Source organism: Momordica charantia, assembly GCF_013281855.1.
Source record: "Momordica charantia cultivar OHB3-1 chromosome 5 unlocalized genomic scaffold, Mcharantia_2.0 BLBB01000005.1, whole genome shotgun sequence".
Lineage (NCBI taxonomy): Eukaryota > Viridiplantae > Streptophyta > Magnoliopsida > Cucurbitales > Cucurbitaceae > Momordica > Momordica charantia.
This window is the reverse complement of record NW_028275163.1, coordinates 23,766,186-23,781,415: the sequence shown is the minus strand read 5'-3', so window position 1 is coordinate 23,781,415 and position 15,230 is coordinate 23,766,186. Positions and strand designations below refer to the sequence as shown.

The 15,230-nt window shown below is 34.5% G+C and overlaps 1 protein-coding gene and 1 long non-coding RNA gene across 5 annotated transcripts; both read left to right on the top strand.

The window, feature by feature from the left end:
- The first annotated feature begins 622 nt into the window (after positions 1 to 622).
- LOC111014968 (uncharacterized) lies at positions 623 to 2,890 on the top strand. 2 transcript variants are annotated; one of them, XR_002601958.2, is made up of 2 exons: positions 623 to 1,540; positions 2,557 to 2,890. It is a non-coding gene; the product is annotated as an uncharacterized LOC111014968 (long non-coding RNA). The 2 variants fall into 2 exon arrangements; XR_015790717.1 differs by having other exon boundaries at positions 2,527 to 2,890.
- Positions 2,891 to 5,823: 2,933 nt separating this feature from the next.
- Positions 5,824 to 14,907, top strand: LOC111014981 (Leucine-rich repeat protein kinase family protein). 3 transcript variants are annotated; one of them, XM_022289866.2, is made up of 15 exons: positions 5,824 to 6,155; positions 6,828 to 7,359; positions 7,574 to 8,079; positions 8,212 to 8,341; positions 8,439 to 8,510; positions 8,631 to 8,699; positions 8,776 to 8,847; positions 9,022 to 9,090; positions 9,656 to 9,807; positions 9,893 to 10,134; positions 13,105 to 13,231; positions 13,308 to 13,376; positions 13,470 to 13,656; positions 13,900 to 14,035; positions 14,295 to 14,907. In XM_022289866.2, the coding sequence occupies exons 1-15, from the start codon at positions 6,089 to 6,091 to the stop codon at positions 14,625 to 14,627; spliced, it is 2,763 nt and encodes a 920-aa protein (XP_022145558.1). In that variant the 5' UTR covers positions 5,824 to 6,088; the 3' UTR covers positions 14,628 to 14,907. The 3 variants fall into 3 exon arrangements, with proteins under 3 accessions (XP_022145558.1, XP_022145557.1, XP_022145560.1); XM_022289865.2 differs by having other exon boundaries at positions 9,890 to 10,134; XM_022289868.2 differs by lacking the exon at positions 9,022 to 9,090 and having other exon boundaries at positions 9,890 to 10,134.
- The last annotated feature ends 323 nt before the right edge of the window (positions 14,908 to 15,230 follow it).

Below are 15,230 nucleotides of genomic sequence, written 5' to 3'. Positions count from 1 at the left end.
AGTTAGAATTTGATTGGATGGAGGTAAAAAGTTAGTGGGTAGACTTAGCTGTCATTAGAAAGAAGGCAATACCTACAATACAATTACCAATTCCTTTTGAAGTTTGAATTACATGGTTAGACATGTAATTAAGTGAAAGTAAAACCAAGACAAGTAGTATTTAGAGTTTAGTTTGAATTAACGTGGGTATGAGGATTTGAATCTCCGATATTTTCGTTGAAGATATACACGTTTGACTTTTGAGCTTGTTATGTCTAATTCAATAAACTTTCAATTTGATCGATTTGGTCCTTATATTTTAGAAACTTTCTATATACTCCTAATTAAATTTCTCATTTTCTGTCTAATTAGTTAACATTTTATCACTTTAATATTTATATGATACTTATATTGTTTAAGAACTATGTCATCGATTAATTTCAGGCACAAATTAATAAGCCAACGACAATGATCCATTAAACATAAATATAAAATTTCAAAAACATATCACAAACTTTTAAAATATAGTGACTAAATATATTAGTGAGAAAATTCGAAGACGTATTAAATCCTTCTAAAATACATACACTATATATACAAACTAATACTATTAGAAAAATTAAATCATAGTATAACGTTGTTATTATTATTATTATATCTTTTGCTATTATTATTATAAAGGAATATAAACATAAACTTTATTATTTTTTACCAAAGCGGTGAGTTAAAATTCCTACGCTTGGTATTATTTGATTATTCTCCAAATTTTATCGATAAAAAAAACAATAATATTTTTTAATTTAGTTCTCTAATACGATCAAGTATTTATAGATTGCCTAAACTTTAGGTAAGAATATTCTTTTTCATTGCGTGAAAGTCACAATCACATCGTGATCTCCTCCGATCTCCGCCCTAGGGCGTACAGCCGAGGCCCACCCATCGGCTTCAAGCCGCCCCCCTCGCCGGCCTCCGCCGTCACCTCCGCCGTCACATCCGCCTGCACTCTACTGATTTGTCTCCTCCTTATCCAGCCAAGCTCCATTCGTGTTGTCAGTCGCGCCAGGCAGAAATTTGTGAAGATGAACAGTCAGATCAAACGAGAAATCGATCAATTATTAGAACTGTCAGTATTGATTCAACTATTCAATCTGCAAACCCTAAATTGAAGCTTCCGCAACTTTATTTCCTCCGATTTACCGCTCGATCGATCGATCGATCGATCGCTTCGTCTCGTCTCCTGGTTCGATCGCAGCAATCTCTTTCACCGATTTATTTCGGAGGCGACGCTGCTACCTCTGTGTTTTATCTGAAATATTTTCCTCAAATTCGAATGAATGATCGATCGGTCATTTCAGACTTTCCTTACAGAGGTACATTCGTTTTTCCCCTTTGCGGTGGTCCTTTTCGGAGGCAGACAACGGATTCAAAAGTTTTTGCCTCCCGATTACGCGAAAAATGTTGTTGCAGAGCAGGGAAGACGACGATCGGATCGAGATTTGAAGCTTTCGGCTATTTTCCAGTTGCGGCTGGCGAGGAAATGCTTGGTACCGTGGTTCCACAGGTTATTTCTCAAAATAGCTTCTTGTTTATTTCTCCTTTTCTTTTTCTTTTTCTTTTGAGCGAAAAGTCACAATTGCCCTCCAGATTAATTATCTATAGATATAAGAGATGGTAGCAAAGTAAATTAAATGAAGGATGCTTTTTGAAATTTTTGTTTTCAAGTGAGACAGGTTTTAAATGCTTCGTATTATTTTATTTGTTTTTAGACTTTCTCATTAAACTAGTTTTAGTGACCAAATTTTTTTAAAAAGTACTTCTAATTTGTTAAAATAAATCTTTAAAATTTTCATTGAAACTACCCATTTTAATTTTTTTAAAAAAAATAACTGCTAATAATATTATTAAGTTTTAACAGAAATGTTTTTATATGTCAATCCAGAAAAAAAAAAGGTAAAACAACATTAAGAAAATAAAATAAAATAAAAAACTTGTAACTATTTCAACCATAGAGATATACCAAGTTGGTATTGGTTATGGAAGCAGTGTCTCGAGATCTTTGTGAGTGTAATATAAAAAATGCAATGATAAATAACAGACAAAAATCATACACACTTTAAATAAATAAAGTATATGTATAAGATAAAGTAAAAGTTCATGCATTAATTAAATCTAAATCCTTTTAAAAAAAATCTAAATGCTCTTTAAAAAATTAAATCCAAATGTTATTTTACTTTAAAATATATGTAAAAATACAAGTGTATTCTTACTAATATGCCTAAAGATTGATGAAAAAATCTTATAAGTATTCTGTGTAAATTATTGGAAAATTGTTCTTCTATTAAAAAAGCTTTATATAAATTCCATAACTCTTCGAATATGATAATGCTTAGTTTAAAATTAGAAGTTTAGGCATATGATTTTTTTACTTGGAAGGATAAAGTTTTACGAGTACTATTTTCCTTAATTTTTACGATTAAAATTTGGGATGCAAATCATACTTTAGGTTGTTATTATGCTATTGGTGCTAAATAATAAATACTTTCACAGTCTCATAGTCTTTTGGGCTTTTGTTGGAAGGAAACTCGAAGCATGGACCTTATTTCTCTGTTTTGGCCCAACGGATGATGGGCTAAGGCCCAATGGGGTAAATTTGGGTCGGTTCAGTCTTCACAATATTGGGCTGCCCGGCCCTCTAATATGGCAAATAATGAAGAAATTAGCCTAACCCGAGAGTGATTAGTTTTGTCCAAGAGGAATTTGTACGGATGAGCTTAATTTTTAAAACCATTTACTAAAAACCAAAATTTTAAAATAATTATAAATATATCATTCTAATATCCCAGACTCTCTATAATTTACAATAGTATGTTCTACTTTAGTCTGAGCTTATATAATTTTACTTTTGGTTTCACCCCATATGTCTCGTATTTTTCTTAGCTATAGATAATGAATCGTTCCACTTTTAGCTGATATGGAACGAGTTTTGCATACGTAATGTTGCATTTCTATATCTACATACTTTCACATATTTTCCTTCTATTAGTTTATGCAAAACATGAAAAAAAAATGTTGCTTAAAAAAACTATAGATTCAGGCTAAATATAGAGAAAATTATATATATCAATAGTGATCTATCCTCACTTTATTTATGGTTTAAGTATAATCATAATCATCAAAGTTAGTAAGATAAATACTAAAATAAAACGGAACACTCAATTTGGTCCAAAAGTATACTTATATAGATATCGAGTTAAGCATGACTTGTTGAGCTCTTCACCTAAACATTTATTTTAAGTACATTCACATAAACCTCAACATAAACACTAAAACAGAATAAGTTTCGTATTTTTTACACATCTTTTTAATTTGTTATATTTTTTTTCAAGAGTGCACTTATCGAAACATCAAGGACTTTAAAGGTTTTCTAAAATTTTACGACCTACTTTCTTATTCATTAAAATTTGTACAAAATTGAAGTCAGCACTATTTAGTAAGGAGAAGCTATTTATTAAGACTTAATGAAAAGCATAAAAACTAAGGTTAAATTATTAAAATATATGAACAAATTTGATACAGTTTGATAAACACAAAATTACAAGTTTGTAATGAAAAATAATAAATAAATAAAAAAGATGGTGAAAGAAGCAAGAGAACAAGTACATATCATCATTCTGATTCAGATACTTGGCCACTAAGCAAATGTTAGAAAAAGGTGAAACAATTATGATAAAACGCACCATCTCTTTGTCGTTTTACTGCTTTAGTTTCGAAAATAAATAAATAACCCAAAAAAAACCAGCTAAAATGAAGCAATACATTAGCTGGTGGCAAATTGATTCCACTAAGTAAAGTGAAAAAAGAAAAAAAATGGGGCTTTAAAAGGATGAGAAATTAGGCATCTTTATAGCAAAGCTATGACAAAGCTTTTCACTTCTTTTTTATTTTGTATTTATTATTTATTTATTTTCTCCCATCCCTTGTCAAAAGGCAGTGGTAATGCAAAACTTTATTTCCCTTAAAAAAAGAAAAACAATAATAAAATTTGTAATGTGGGATTCTTTTCTTTTCCTTTTAAGCATACTTTTTAACACAAAAGTCTTTTAATTGTTTGGTCACTTCAACTTTATTGGCATTTCGGCCTATAGAGTTGAAACTACCAATTGGACCAAAAAGAAGATGAAGAAATTAAAGGGCTCAAAAAAACACGACAAACTAGTGGGGGAAAATGCATCTAATTTTAGTTGTGGGGTTAAAAATTAATCTCAAAATGAAACTAAAAGTAAACAAATAAAAAAAAATCATGGTAGTAGTGATATTTTATTGTCAAATAGTTTATGACAAAAATAGCGGGCATGAGTATGACTCGATTGATTAATGCATTAGTAACTTCTTTTGAGTTTTATTTATTTATTTATTATCAAATTAGGTATGGTAGGAGGTTTACAAGCTTGAGCAATGTGTTAGTATTCTCACTAATTTAATCCCGAACCGTATTAAACCATTTTTTTTATTGTTCATTTGACTTGTATTTTAACGAAAGGTTGTTAGTGCCTTAATTATCGGGTTGCATTCAAATCAACGCTCAACTTGAGATGTTTTATTAATGTATCTAATTTTATTTTCTTGTTCTTCTTTTACATTATTTTTCACGTGTAATCAAATATTTTTATTGTTGTTCACAAAGCTCTAAAGTCATCCTAAACAAATTAAAATTAAAATTGAATATAACTAAATGAAGAAGAATAATAAAAGAAAAAACAAAATTTCATATCAACTAATGCAATAAAAAGAACCATTTTTTATATATATGTGGGATGAAGATTCGATAATTTAATTTTTCTGTTGAGATGATAATGCTTTTACTATATTAAAAGCTTAAAGTTATTCATTAGCCAAATGCCTAATTTTGAAATTCAAACAACTAAAAAGATAAAAGATACTTTCCCTAAAAAAAAAATTATATATAAAGATACTTTTTTTAAGAGATAAATATACTTTTGAATTATAATTTATAATTAATTGATTTTTCCTAATCAAATTACCCACCGTCAATTTTCTGTCAACGAACCGGTAAACCCGGTTCATCAAATTTCAACTTTTTTTTCCGTACCCAAACCCAAAGCCGGCAGCACGTGCGCAGCACTCTCTTTCATAATTGATTTGGTTATCTTCATTCTTCTGACGTCTTACAAGTTACAATAACTGAAACCAAAGCATCCATTTTCTTTTATATAATTTTCAATTTAATCTCCAAATTTATATGCATAAAAAATTTTCTACCAAATTATTATACAAAAAAAATTAATATATCATTAAAGTATTATGTTATTAACATAAAAGACACACAAATTTCAATTAAAAAGCATATTCATAGTTTCAAATATGTCAACAAAAATTCTAAAAAAAAGTGTTAAGATAAAATTTAACGAGATATCAATTTTCTATTAAAAGTTTAAATACATTGGGGGATAAAATTAAAAATTTTAGAAAATTAAGGATCAGAAAAACGAGTCTGTCTGATAATTAATAATCATCATTTTAAACCCCAATTATCTTTTTAATTATATTTTGATTAATATTTTTACGCTCCCAGCTGGAGCTAGATACAGTGTGACTCGGATACAATGTAGTGGTGGATCCCTTTATGTCAGTTAATCTCGTCCGTCCACGTGTACGATCTCCATACCTTTACGGTATTACAACAATGGTCCAGTCCAGCTTTTGTATCCCACTTTGCGTTGGGTCCCACACATCCCTGTCCCATCAGAAAATGAAAATGAAAATAAATTAAATTAAAAAAGTGAAATAAATAAATAATTTTATAATTAATAACAGAATCAGCGGTGCTTGCAGGAGAGAGAGCGCTCACTCGACTCAGTCCAATCTCTCTCTCTCTCTCTTCCAGTTATTCCATTTCGCGATTGATTATTGAATACAAGAATTGATAATATTCATACTTCCTTTTTTGTTGCTTACTTTACTCTCTCTGCAGCAATTTCTCGCCATTCTGCTTTCTCATGCTCTCAAATGGTTTTAATGGCTTCCTTCAATCTCAGTGACTGAACTCTGAGTTTGCCTTTCCAATTATTGTTACTTCACGCTCGGAAAAATGGAGACTAAGCTTCTGCTTCTGATTCTTCTCTTTATTTTGGATGTCTCCTTTGCTCAGATGCCAGGTATCTTCTTCCCCTCTGTTATTCGAGTTTCTACAGTGATTATCCATTTTAGACTGTAGCTTTTATACGTCGAGGTTCATCGAGTTATGCTGCTGTTGGTTTCTGTGTTTTTACTAGTTTTATGTGGTTTTATCTCCGACTATTCAGTATACAGTCTGCTCAATAACTGTTGCAGTGTTTGTCAAATGCTGGCTTGTTGTCTTTGGAGAATGAATATATTAATGTTTTAGGTTCTATTTCTATTGTCACCATTGCACGAACTTTGGTTTTAGATGATGATTGTGACTGGCGTTTTCCGTCCTCGAACTTTGACTGAAAGTTTCCAAAAGAATGCAGCCAATTACAGAAAGAGTGTGATGTTATTTGCGCACAATATTTTTTTCCGTATGCGGATGGTGTTGGAGATATCCTGATATTTATATCTTGGACTCGGTGTATGACTAACTGGATAATTCGTACTGCATGGTTTATTGATATTTAATGGTGAAGTGATTTTTAATTGTTTCTGCTTCTCTTTGAACATTTCTGTGAGAATTTTATTTTATTTTATTTTTTGACGAATCTTGCCAGATAGCATTTCTTAGCATATTAATTAACAACAAGAAATATGAAGATCGTTAAGTCAAATGTTTCTTACCATGAAGCTAAATTATGCTGTATATTGTGGACTAGGTTTTGTAAGTTTGGACTGTGGGGGTCAAGAAAGTTTCACTGATGATATTGGTCTGGAGTGGGTTCCAGATACTCAAGTTCGTTTTGGAGAGGCAATTAACATTTCTGTTGCAAATGAGACGCGTAAGCAGTACATGACCGTAAGACACTTTCCTGCTGATTCCAGGAAGTACTGTTACACACTTAATGTTAGTAGTAGGACCCGTTACCTTCTCAGAGCAACATTTTTATACGGTAACTTTGACAATAACAACGTGTATCCGAAATTTGACATTTCCCTTGGGGCAACTCACTGGTCAACAATTGTCATATCTGATGCAAAAACTATAGAGGTTCGAGAGCTCATATTTCTGGCTTCAAGTCCTACTGTGAGCGTTTGTTTGTCAAATGCTACAACTGGGCAGCCATTCATATCCACACTCGAGCTTCGACAGTTCAATGGCTCAACCTACTATACAGATTATGAGGACCAGTTTTACCTCAGTATCTCTGCGAGGATAAATTTTGGAGCTGACTCTGAGGCTCCAGTAAGGTACATCAGCATTAAGAGTTTCATTGCCTTTTCATATACTTATATATATAACCACAGGAATAGTTCTATAAGCAGCCAGCAGCAAATCAATAAAGCAATTTGGGTAATTGTATGTTTTATCTATCTTTATAGGCCACCGGATATCTACTGGTTATGTTGCTTTTGATATTTAGATAAAGATTTTCTTATGCATAATATGATGCCATCATGGCAGGTATCCTGATGATCCATTTGATCGGATATGGGAGTCGGATTCTGTGAGAAAAGCAAATTACCTTGTTGATGTTGCTGCTGGTACTGAAAAAGTTTCCACTAAAATGCCAATAGATGTGGACAGAGATGAAAGGCCACCTGAAAAAGTTATGCAGACAGCTGTAGTTGGCAGAAATGGTTCGTTAACTTACCGGTTAAATTTGGATGGTTTTCCTGGCTTTGGCTGGGCAGTCACCTACTTTGCGGAAATTGAAGACTTGGGTCCAACTGATACGAGAAAATTCAGGCTAGTACTTCCCGGAATGCCTGAAATCAGCAAAGCTGTAGTCAACATTGAAGAAAACGCTCAAGGAAAATATCGGCTTTATGAGCCTGGTTTTACCAACTTAACCTTCCCTTTCGTATTATCTTTTCGGTTTGGGAAAACGTCAGATTCTTCCTTGGGACCTCTATTAAATGCAATGGAAATTAACAAGTATCTTGAAAAAAGTGATGGTTCTCTAGATGGTAATCCTAAATTCAAATTGATTTTAAGTTTTAAGTTTTAAATTATTGAATGTTATATAATTATGTTATGTCCTATAATATATTCATCGTTGTTGATCTATTGTGTTTGATATTGGAACATGTGAATTGCAGGAACGGTTGTTGCTACTGTAATTTCAAAATTCTCATCTTCAGATTGGGATGAAGGTGGTGATCCATGCATGCCAGTTCCTTGGTCATGGTTGCAATGTAACTCTGATCCACGGCCAAGAATTGTTAAAATGTAAAGGTTAATGCTATTTCAGCTATTTTTCAAGTCCATATTTGTTTACCTATATTTGGTCATTCTAATTACTCTATCTGCCTTTGGCGCTTGTTAGTTCGTTGTCCAAGAAGAATTTGACGGGTAACATCCCTACTGACCTTGCAAAGTTGAGCGGTTTGGTTGAATTGTAAGTTCCATCTCACACGAAAATTTTCCATGGTTGTCAAATTGTCTTTTTTCCCATTTTTATTCCACAAAGGATGGTGTCTCTTTTGGTTTCATCATTTTTTTTGTGGCTTGGATGCAGATGGCTTGATGGGAATATATTCGTTGGTCCTATACCTGACTTTACTGGATGTGTGGACTTGAAAATCCTGTAATCTCGAATGACTTCATTTCTATCTTGTATTTTATTGAAGGTTTTTAGCTGATCGAGATCTTTGCTTTTTTAGCCATCTTGAGAACAACCAGCTGACCGGAGAGCTGCCTTCCTCTTTAATTAATCTACCAAATTTACGAGAGCTGTAAGTATCATGGATAATGGTATATTATATTCTGTAATCCAGAGTCAATATTGATACATATGTCAATGATCTTTTGCTATATATTTGAATTGTCTTCTCTGTAGTATTTGACAGTGTTACATTTATAGTTTCAAAGTGAGGTATATAATATAATTCATGCTCTAATGGTTGTAGGTATGTGCAGAATAACATGTTATCTGGAACAGTGCCTTCGAGTCTTCTCAATAAAAACCTAGTTTTGGAGTGAGCTTCAATCTCAATATTTGGTCTACAAATTTATTTCTTCGTGTTAAATATTTGAAATCAATTGCTTGCTTGGAAACAGATTCTACCCACTTGTGAAAGGTTTTCTTTCTGATCATCCTAAATTATCCAGCTTCGACTTTTAAATCTTTTTGGAGGTGAATTCTTGTGGGTTATGTTAGAAGGTTTCTGATGGAAATACTAGAGGAACTAAGATGGGTTGCCATATTCATATGTGAAGTTTCATTGTTTCAGATAGTAGATCATTTCTAATCTGCTACATCTGATCGTAGTTGTTTATACAATGCTTAGATCTGTGGGTCAATGCTAGGTGGAATAATCATAAAGGTGATGTTTTAAAAAGAAAAAAAAGTTCAGGCCTACCTTAAAAGCCCTTGGATGACTGCTGCAAGCAAGCGTTTGTCCGAAATGGATTATCAGTCTCCTAATATTGTTGTTTTATCAAAATATTTGTTCTGCTTTGTGTAACTCTACGCATTTTAGTTTTTGTGCAGTTTTATTACTTATATTCTTGCGTTAACCATGTACTCTCGTTCATCTACAGCTACTCCAGGAACATTAATCTTCATGAAAGGGGAAAAAAGAACCACATTTCTATTATTGTGGGTTCAGTAATTGGTGCTGTTGTCCTGCTGTTGGCTACTGTAGTATCATGTTACTTTTTGCGCAGAGGAAGGGAAAAATATCGTGAACAAGGTACATAGAGATACTTGTTCGGTTGTTCCTTTCAAGAACATAAGTTGATTTGACACGGTTAATTGTTTTCTTTTTAATTTAGAAGATCTACTTGGAGAATCCTTGCCTGTACAAAGATTTGCATCTTCAAAGGGCGATGCTCCCAAGGAAACGGCACATTGTTTCAGTTCTGATGAAATTGAAGATGCTACAAGAAAGTTTGAAAGAAAAATTGGTTCCGGAGGTTTTGGTGTTGTCTACTACGGGAAATTAAATGATGGAAAAGAAATCGCGGTCAAAGTTTTGACTAGTAATTCCTTCCAGGGAAAACGAGAATTTGCAAATGAGGTAATACTTGTATGACTGATCCTCTATTCAATTCAGCAATATTCTTCTTCTTCTTCTTCTTCTTCTTCTTCTTTTTTTTTCTCTTTTTTTTTTTGGGCAAATGATCCCTCTCTTGTTTGCAGTTTGTTCATGCTTGAATTGTCCTTTCTGCGATCTCAGCCTATATGTTTTTTTTTTTTTTTTTTTGCAAAGGATCCCTCTCTTGTTTGCAGTTTGTTCATGCTTGAATTGTCCTTTTTGCGATCTCAGCCTATATGGGTTGTGTTGGCCAGTGCCGCAATTCTTAAATCATTTTGTTCTTTTTCTTTCATGTTGATTGTCAATAATGTGATAGAAATGTATACAAGGAGAGGAGCACGTGGGGCTTGCTAATCATGACTGATGAGTTATTAAGTGTGGGGAGAAGGATAAGCTAATTACGTTTAAAACCTGGGAGAGTATTTAGCAGGGTCCAAGTGCTGCTATAAAGAATGAGAGAGGGAGCCAAGGGAAGGTGGGTTGTTGTTGGGGAAAGCTAGAAGACTTTCAAGCGTGGGAGAATACCAAACCTCTTGAAATTTTTCTCACTTTCGTGTCATCTCCTAATGAATCAAAATATATAAAGTTGATTATTTTCTATCTGAAATTCTAATCAATTTAGAGCTCTATCTTGGGCTATTGGAAGATGGAGAAATGGACTGGTAACTGCATAATTGCAGAAGTTATCGAACTTGGAGAAAACCATTGCTGCATTAATAGAAGAAATGAGCCAGCTGCTGCAAAAGCAAGAAGACTCAGAGAACTCAAACAATACCTCTACACAGAGCAAATCCTAGGAAGGGTGAACAACAGTCGATCAGGTCTAGAGAAGAAATTTTGGTCAACAAATGAGTGGACTCATGAAAGAGGCAAGTATGGGGACTTGATTTTGAGAGAGGTGTAAGCTGCTATCTGACAGAATTGATTCAGACCAATTGGTTTCTCAGGTGGAGATTTCCTAATGGTTTATCACATGATCAAATAGGAGAAGATGGAATCGAAGATCCTAATCTTGACTGCAGCGCTTTGGCTTGGAATCAGTGGACTAAATTAATAGTCAATGGCCAATTCAAACGTGGTCAATATGCAAATTGGTGCTCACCACATGATCCCATACTTCACAAAAAGGGATGTTGTATGAAATGGTCTTAGCTCTTAAACAAGAAGGGTGTTAAAGAATCCTGGTATCTTAGATCTCTAATAGGGTATTCAAGGACCACCTTCGAACCAGCTCTTGTGTTTTGGAAGGAGAGGGTGGATGTAGAGCAAGTGTGGGCCATATTCTTCTCAACTCTGCTACGTTGAGACATGTTAACTGGCAGGAAAGAAGGATGAAATGAATAGGATTTGATCCAACGCCAATCTTAGAGGGGAGGGGACACACTACTCTGCATTTGACGGGTGCTTAACTCAAATGCAGACCATGAAAAGTATGTTCTAGGTGTGAGAAAAACTTCTTGGTAGGAGTAGGTCACGGCTTCAAAAATAAGAAACTATAAATGTTGTCAGTACACGTAGAAACAAAGGAAGGGGATTCAAAATATGACACAAGCAACATAGGGATGGGGAAGAAAATTCCCTGTAGGGTCTGGTTTTGTTGCCCCATCCCATTGTTCAAATAACGGGGTTGGGGTGAAGAAAATCTTTCTCCTGATTTTTTTATGGATATGGACAAAAATTCACCTTGATCCTTCCACCAACATTCAATATTTTTTTGGGAGACTATGGAAACTCATATATGCTGCTTCGCCTCTTTCAAGCCAAGGACATGCGCCAAATAGGTTTTTTTGGACAGAACCTGGTACAAGACGTCCTTTGGTGTGTCTACCAAGGCCATCCCTTTGCAGTGGCTGTGTGACCAACCACCCCCTATAGTATGATATGTGAAGTTCTCATTGAATTATACCATTGCTCAGCTTTTGCAAAATCAAGATGCAATCTTTGATCACTAGAACTTCCGGATAGCTTGAGCACAGTAGGCTATGAAGGCATCCTATGATAAGCACTAGGGGATATGCACCTCACTACCTCCTTTAACTGGTATTGACCTGGTCTTATATGCTTCACAACTTGGACAAGCAAGAAGGTTTGCTTTTCAGCCTAGTCTCTTACATCTGCAGCAGTGTCGTGAGTTGGAACTAAACCTCTGTAGAGGCTATGTTAGGGGTTCATCTTGCACCTGATGCTAATTCTTGAGATTTGGAGGTCCCTGTATGGTGTGAAAGGTTAGGCGCATCATGGGCGAACTTTGAATTGCTAAACTAACACTTCTCTATTTTCCATCTTGGACAGGCGGAAGTTTTGGCTGTGGTATAGATAGAAGCATATGCATGAAGCCACACGTTCAATTTACATACACAAGGAGAGGAGCACATGGGGCTGGCTAAGTCGTTAAGTGTAGGGAGAATATTTATTTGGTCCTCGGTCTCTATAAGGGACAAGCGGTGGAGCCAAGTGAGGGTAGGTTTTGTTATTATGAAGAGCTAGAAGACTTTATAGCATTGAGGAGCAGCAGACACCCTTAGATTGTTTGGCCATTTTGTACCTTCCCCACAGTAAATCAAATATAATCAGTTTCTTTTTCTTTCCAGTCTTTAGTTCTATCATAATGTAAGGCACTGACGTGTGACTTAAAATAATTTTTTTTAGACAGATTTAAGTGTTTTAAAATAAGAAGAGAGTTTTTCCGCCATGATTCTTCCTCTGACAACTGTAGAATATATTTCTCTTTGAATCTCATTTCTAATTTGTTACTCTTCCCGTGGACAAAATGCTTGCTGAAAAGGAGACTCTGAATGCTTTGTCTTCAATTAATTAGTGCTAGAACAAACAAAAATAGAATGCCTACTCCCTTTTCTTATCTTCTTGGATTGAGTGTATTGGTGTTAGTTAAAACCTAATGATATTAGAAACTGATATTTGTGGCTGATGGATGACCAATTGGTTATGAAGGTGACTCTTCTCTCAAGGATTCACCACAGAAATCTTGTCCAGTTTCTTGGATATTGTCAAGAAGAAGGCAGAAGTATGCTTGTCTATGAGTTCATGCATAATGGAACTCTCAAGGAACATCTTTATGGTAAGCCCACCTGTTATTTTTTTTTGCAGAGAATAACACAAGTTCGAAAGTCGCCTAACTTCTTGATCACGTACAGGCCCATTAACACGTGAAAAAAGTATCAATTGGATAAAGCGCCTTGAGATTGCAGAAGATTCTGCTAGAGGTCTGGATAAAAGCTACTTGCATTTCTTCCCTGAGCATGGAAGAACCTGCCTTCAATATTTTTCTCAACACTTTATTCTTCATGTGTTTTCAGGGATTGAATACCTTCACACGGGGTGTATACCAGCCATTATTCATAGGGACTTAAAAAGCAGCAACATTCTTCTTGACAAGCACATGAGAGCAAAGGTTTCAGATTTTGGTCTTTCAAAGCTTGCGGTGGACGGTGCCTCCCACGTGTCAAGCATAGTTCGGGGAACTGTAGGATATTTGGATCCAGAGTAAGCCTTTTCTCTTTCTTGTTAATTTATATATTTTTTCGGAAGTAAAGTTACATAGCTATATATATGCTGTTACCATTGCAAATTTATGGATTCTTCTACCCAGATGTGTATTTCCGATAATTATTATTATATTTTTTTTTTGGGTGCATTGTCACGCTTTCACCCGAATAAATATTGTTTCTAGATTGATTGCCAAAATCCCTGTAACGTGCTTTCCTTGTTGCATTATTTGGTCATCAGGTATTACATCTCTCAGCAGTTGACAGACAAGAGTGACGTTTATAGCTTTGGTGTTATTCTTCTCGAGTTGATATCTGGTCAAGAAGCTATATCTAACGTAAACTTCGGTGCTAATTGCCGCAACATTGTCCAGTGGGTGAGTTTGATTCCTTTAACGGAAGTACAAACTATCATACATATGATACTCAGCCAATACGTCAGGATTAATTCTCTACTTTCTGTTAACGAGAAGGAATCATATTGTGCACAACCCAAATGTAGCTTTTCTATTGAATGGGTTAACATCTGCGTAGAAAATCCCTTTCGTGCGTGGTTATATCTGAGATAATTATACCATATCTATGCAATATATTCATGAAATAGATTGTAAGTGGCGTATGTTGATTGTAATGCAGGCGAAATTACACATCGAGAGCGGGGACATTCAAGGGATCATTGATCCATCGTTACGCAATGAATATGACATTCAATCAATGTGGAAAATCGCAGAGAAAGCATTGATGTGTGTCCAGCCACATGGGCACTTGAGGCCATCAATATCAGAAGTGCTCAAGGAGATACAGGATTCAATTTTGATTGAAAGGGAAGCTGCTGCAACTAGAGAAGGTAACTCTGATGAAATGTCTAGAAATTCAGTCCATTCTATGAATATGGGATCTCTTGATTTGTGTGGAAACGAAAACTACGTGTCGTTTGACGAATCCACTGCTCGACCTACTCCAAGGTAGTTTAGTTGTTGTACAAACGCATCATTTTTTAGGAACAAATGTGCATTCTTTTTGCTTGCAGTTGGTTTGCCAATGTCCCCCATATTTTGCCACTCTTATTATAGTTCTGTCTAAGATAGATGAAATGGTTAGCTAGTTGTAAATTTTTGAACAATTTTTTTTTTTTTTTTGGATTGACTTCTCCATCTGTTCATTCTACAAAGTAGCCACATTCACATTTTTCTTTTCATGAGAACACAACATTGCAATTAGAAGATGCAATGAAGATTTATTACTGATACCTCAACTGTTTAGTGTTGAACCTATTACATATATTTGATTTAGTTTATTATTATTATTATTATTATATATATATTTTTTATTTATGGATGGGAGGAAAGAAAAAGCATCTCTTTGGCAACAAAATTAGGAACAATTAATGGAGGGACAAGACACATGGTTTGTCTTGGAGCTTGGGTGTATATTTCATACTTGATATTTAGTGAAAGTTTGATGCTTCTTAATATTGAAGGGTCCCACCAAAACTTTTCACAGTAGACAAGATGTGACCACCACACCTTTTTTTTTTTTTTTACCACACCTATATAATGGATGCCTTATGCT